The 5,873-nt window shown below is 42.4% G+C and overlaps 1 protein-coding gene across 1 annotated transcript; it reads right to left on the bottom strand.

Annotated features, from left to right (window-relative positions):
* Positions 1 to 510: 510 nt before the first annotated feature.
* On the bottom strand, positions 511 to 5,031 carry cdca7a (cell division cycle associated 7a). The gene is made up of 10 exons (XM_084544101.1): positions 4,930 to 5,031; positions 4,142 to 4,282; positions 3,923 to 4,045; positions 3,590 to 3,799; positions 3,425 to 3,505; positions 3,134 to 3,325; positions 2,916 to 3,044; positions 2,670 to 2,819; positions 2,441 to 2,577; positions 511 to 2,350 (listed from the first exon to the last, which is right to left on the bottom strand). The coding sequence occupies exons 1-10, from the start codon at positions 4,948 to 4,950 to the stop codon at positions 2,317 to 2,319; spliced, it is 1,218 nt and encodes a 405-aa protein (XP_084400227.1). The 5' UTR covers positions 4,951 to 5,031; the 3' UTR covers positions 511 to 2,316.
* Between the last annotated feature and the right edge of the window lie 842 nt (positions 5,032 to 5,873).

Below are 5,873 nucleotides of genomic sequence, written 5' to 3' on the forward strand. Positions count from 1 at the left end.
CATTATGACCATTATTGCCTAATATTGTGTAGGTCTCCCTTGTGCCTCCAAAACAGTTGTGACTCGTCAGAGAATGGACATGGGCCTCTGAGGGTGTCCTGTGGTGTCTGGCAACATGATGCTGTTAGTGGGGTCCTTTGGGTTCTAAGGGTTGAGGGGAGGGGCCTCTGTGGATCATCCCACAGATACTTGATCAGTTTGGGATCTAGTGAATTTGGAGGCCAGGTCAACACCTTGTGCAGTTTTTCATGTTTTTTGAGTTGTTCCTAAACCATTTTTGTGTGTGTGCTGCCATCAAGGAGTGTCATTGGTATGGAGTTTGGGTGCCTGGTCTGAAGAATTTTAATGTTGTGGCTGATTGGTGTAACTGCTGTATTCACAAAAGTTTGTCATCAGATTCCAAGGTTCAGGAATATGTTCTGGGTGAAGTGAACTTGGTGTCTCTGTGGATATATTTCCCCTCAACCTGAAACTGCCTTTACTTCAAACTACTCTTTAAAAGCCTCTAAAACGTTGTGCTGCTAAGATTCGTGTACTAATTCAACATCCTTCCTTGATTTTTGTACCAAAACTATTAACTGAATATAGAAAAATGATTAATAACAATCGTTACAGTTGTTTTAGTCTTAGTACATGTGCTCTATTATTAGTCTTGGTTTCAGCCGTGTTTGAATGTAATGAATTCATTTAAAATTATGAAACAGCAGTGTGCAGACTATGTGCCTCCCTTACACTTGAAAGGATCGATTAACGCATTTTTATTTCTATTTTGATTTGTGCAGCGCCTGTAATGCAGCACAGTGATGTAGTAAATGGTGATTATCTGACCCATTCAAGCTTGTGCAGGCAGCTGAGTGACAACCTAGCCCTCCTCGCAGTGCAGCAGTAGTGACAGCCCTCTAGGATAGTGCCAGCTTTGTTAGTTTTACTCTGTGGAGGAATGTAAACTAACAATAAGCCCCGACTGCACCTAGCTAACATTAATAGAAAAGATAAAACCTCCTGCCTTCACATCTTCAGTCACCACAACCATTCAGGATTTCTCCTCCGCGTCTCGATCACTATAATTACAGCTGCCACTGTTCTGGATGGAGTGATGGTCAAAGAAAACTGTTGACATGATTCTGCAGTGATTAACGCTTTAATGAAAATGTACAGTTAACCCAATGAGCACAAAGTCAGCGTCAGCATTACAGAGATTCCCTTCAACAGCAAATGTTGAGAGTGCAGAGCCGGATAAACACAAGCAGCAGTGAGATAACCTCCACCTGCCATTACCGTAAAGAAGAAAGCTCAACTGTTGATTATTTAGAAACAGTATCATATAATCACAGGATTTGCTGCCGCGGGTCAAATGAAGAACATTTCAAAGATGAACGGCACAAAGGTTAATTCCATGTCATTTCGTGTAGAGTATCACACTCCTGAGCAGAAAATGCAGGCCATAACTCTATTGCCACTTCAGTGGCACCTTCAACCATTCCTACTTAACAGCGTAAGGCAGAAAATGAGCCAAAGAGACTGGAGCAGAGCGAGAATGTGCTTTAACAGGAGAAAATGATTTACAGGTATGAGATTCCCATTAGAGTGTGCTAATTGTTTCCACACCATTAGTGACAGTTATCTAATGAAGGATATTTAACCAGGAGCTGTAGTATATCACAGCTCCTCTCGGTATAGAAGTGAGAGGCAGTGGACCTCGGTCTATGCCCTTTCCACCTGCACCCACACTCGCAGCAGGCAGCGGGGCATTTCTACAGGACATCCCAGGAAAAGCAGACATGCTTTTCTTTTTTCAATAATGGCATAAACAACTTGTAAAAACACAAGCATACTGTACATTTGCAAGTAGAAAATGCAGCCCAGGGAAGCCAATTCTTAACCAAGTGGGCAGTGTAAAACCAATACATTTAAAACAATGTATAACAGTAGTTCATATAAACAAGCTTTCTTTTTGCAGGATGTGGGATGATGCAACATACTCAATGCATACATATGTACATCTTAGGATCTAAGTAGTCATCTTAAAAGTTTAGATTTCAGTTTAGGGCGGTTTTGCTCCACCTTAGTCTAAAACAAAACAATAGTAAGAAAAAGTTCTGAGATCTTTTGAGAACAGGAAGCAAAATCATATGCTTTAGAACTACAAAACATGTTTTAAGCTGGTGAGAAATGTCTCCAGATGTCAGTCAATGCCCATTTTCATGGACAGGAATATTGATCTAAAAGGCTCCACAAACACAATATTTCAATTGTGCATGTAAAAGAACAGAGCATATCGGTCAGGCTTCAGGATCTTCGGGAACAGCTGCTTCTTCACTCCCTGTCCTCTTCCATTTCCTTTTTCAAGCTGCAGAGAAGAAAATAATATGTTAACAAACTGTTTAAAATGCAGACAATGAAGTTGAATTTCACAAAAATAAATAAATAAATCAGTCACTTTTTCAGGTAGGCGTGCACGTTGTCATAGCCGTGGTATTTAGCCAGGTAAACCAACACTCCCGTGGCACAGCGACCTTCCCGGGCGCGACAGAAGCTGCAGTTACAGATCCCTCTGCATGGCGGGCACAGCCACTCCTACCAGGGACAATGAAAATGAAATGTGTCACACTTGTGCCATGCACACATCACGAAATAAGAACACACATCTGGTGTGTTTAGATACTCACCGGATTCAGCAAAGCATCTCGGACCTCTTCTCCGTAGCGGTTACGGAGACACGGCCCACAGAACTGACCCCTCACGCCAACACACTCTGGATTACGGCAGTTGGTCTTGGTGTCGGTCGTCTTCTGGCGGCACTGGTGACAAGTGGATCCCTGACAGCAAGCAAAATAAAAAATATTCAGTTAGAGCTGTACCGATAAAGGCAGCCGTCCAAATGTTGTCAGCATCACAGTGGACGAGACACCTACAGTGGAGCTGTTGTAGACTTTCTCCCGCACATTGTGGCAGATGTTCTGCAGCTCTAACTCCGTGACGTCCTCCACAGGCCGCACTACATGAGGGATGGCCTTGGCACCGTTGAATGAACGGCGGCGGGGCTGCACATGAAACGAACGCAGTTAATTAGAGCATGATAAACATGATAAACGGTTGACACGTAAAAAGGAGATGCTCCGGTTTGACTTACAGGCTCGTCGTCTTCCTCATAGTAGCGGCTTTTGCGAACCAGGCCGAATTTATCCTCGGGTTCTTCCTTTGGAGTTGGGCTCGGGGGTCCGTCCACCAGAGTGCGGGACCGCGTGTGGGGTCTTGACGAACGCTCTGGGTTTCTTCTGCAAGCTCTTGGGGTTCCCGTGGACCGGCGAGGCGTCTGTCGGGGCTGAACATGTGCATAGTTGAAATTAGTACATTAGGAAGGACATGTGAGACAGTGAACGTGAAACAACAGATTTATTTATTCATGCTCGGGTTATAATACCGTAGTTGATGCCGACATTGCCATCCGTCTTCCTGGGAAGAGTCCAGGTACTTTGTTTAGCTCTGCCATGAGCTTTGCAAGCTGAAAATAAATAAATGTATAAATGAACAGGTAGATCCCAACAACGCTCCATTTTTGAGTTAATACAAGTGAAACATATCATACCATTTCCTTGTTCTCCTTAATATTCAAGTCTCTCTTGCTCATGAAGTTCTCCTCCTCCTCCTCCTCCTCATCTCCAGAGTTGTGTACTTCAGGTTGAGGCAGGGGCTCAGACGCAGGCCTCTTCCTGCCCATCTTCTTGCTGGGGAATGTCATGGCAACCTTCAGGACGTTTGACCTGCGGCCACGTCTTGGAGACTCTGCGTCTACTTTCTGTAAGAAAATAAAATTTACAGTTGAAGGTTTGTCTGACCAGCAGTTTCCCTTGTGAATGAGCAAAGTCCGTCTAAGATAAGGTCAAACTACATTGCGACTGTGCTTTTCCTAAAAATGTACCATGGCTTTTATCCGACAGCTGATCACGTTCTCCTCAAACCCGCTGCACGTGTCCTCCTCTGACGTAGCCCCGAAATCTTTTGGTTTCTCTAGCGTCCTCCTCGTCTGTCTCAAGTTGCTCCTCTAAAAAAAAAACGAAGACACAAGCATTAGTTGTACAGCTAAGTCAGAGCCGCTTAGTAGGATAATATCTGTGGGCCAAACAGCTTGATTTGTTACCGTATTTGCAAAGCCTCCATCAGAGCCAAAGCTGTCGCAGCTGTCATCGGAGGAGGAGGAGGACGTTTCCATGGGAACCAGAGGGACGCTGCGGAAGCTCCTCAAACTCATCCTGGTGGACGGAGGCTGGGCGGCCAGTTTCTGTAAAGGACAACAGGTACGTTTACAAAAATGTAAGTGTAAGGCAGGCAGGAAGGTTTCTCTCTCTGTACTCAGTAAAACTTAAATGTGGATTGAAGACGTTGGCATCAAACATATTATGAAAGGGGATGAATTAACTATAAGGACACATTAAAAAAAAGATTTAAAGTTCAGGTTAAGAGAGGCCACGATCACTGAAGCTTGAAACCATCAAATAATAAGAATTTAAACGCTAAAAAACTATTTTTTAGCGTTTGCATAAAAATACTTAAATCAATCAATGTATTTGTTCGTTAAAGTTAAGGTTTTGTTGGTGGATTGCAGTATTGAGACACACCCCTGGGCACCAAACTACCCAATGCAGATACCTGGGTAGGTTTAATATTAAAATATTAAAATATCATCTGCAAACAGACACAGATGGCATGGTATGGTTTCGTTTTGTAAGTTTTAAAGTCTTCCCGACATGTTTTAACGTTTCTAACCAGTACATTTTGAGCCGTTGGAAACCGTTAGAAGCACCTTTAAACAGTAACTAAACTTGTACAAGTGACCGTAACTAGATGTTTCACTATTAATAAGTTAAAAAAAAAAAAAAAAGTAGCGCTGCTGATGGAGTAAATTTAAATGACACGGAGGTTTCTTACCTTGGAGCGGGTGAAGGGCATTTTAACTTTAGAAATGGTCTCACACACACGAAACACACCGTGCAGCAGCTCTGCAGTGAACAAAGCAGGACCTGCCGCTGCACGCAGACCAGACTCCGTTCATTTCCCGCGCCACCGGAAAGTCCTGGAAGCTGTGTAAAATGCAATCAGATACTTTCACAACACAGTGGGCTTGCTACGACAAATAAAAGGGCAAACTGAGAACCAATGCGCTTTTTGTAATGTTATTTATGCAACACGTTTCTCTAAATTAGCAAATACTGTTAAAACGAATTGGTTTATGAGGCGTTTGAGATATGCATCTTCCAGGTACTTCACCCTGGCGCGAATTTTTTTACTAGTGACTTTGCATACAAGGCGGGTAAAATCTTGAGTCCTCTCCAACTTGGCAACTATACCAGATTTTTTTATTATTTTGCTTTCAGAGTAAAGTTCAGTTTCTGCACTGCAGTCAGCAGTACATAAAGTACGTTTGAAATATGTATGAAACACAGTTCACACATATAATAAGGGTATTTACCTTATACTTAATGTAAGTTGTAGTTTTTACAGAAGAATTTAAAGTAGGGAGATTTGGATATAGTCTGAAGCAAAATTGAAGTGAGACAAAAACAGGAAGTGTGCATGATTTAAACACCAAGGAAATGGAAATTAGCAGAACTGGTTTCTGGTTGTTTACACAACAAGCAAGTCTCAGCCGAAGTTTCCTATTTAAACCTCAAACTTCCGACCAGTCTTCTAGAACTGAATTACTACTCGTCTTCGCAAAAAAAACTCTACAGTCCAGTTGCCTTTTTTAAACACTTTTTTTGAATATACCATGACCTGGATGACTGAGACTTCTTTAAGCGATAAAACATCAGGACCCAGTTCAATTGTCCATTTTATAATAATAATAATAAATACAGGCTGAGCATAGAGGC

The sequence above is a fragment of the Chelon labrosus genome (genome assembly GCF_963514085.1).
Source record: "Chelon labrosus genome assembly, chromosome: 5".
NCBI lineage: Eukaryota > Metazoa > Chordata > Actinopteri > Mugiliformes > Mugilidae > Chelon > Chelon labrosus.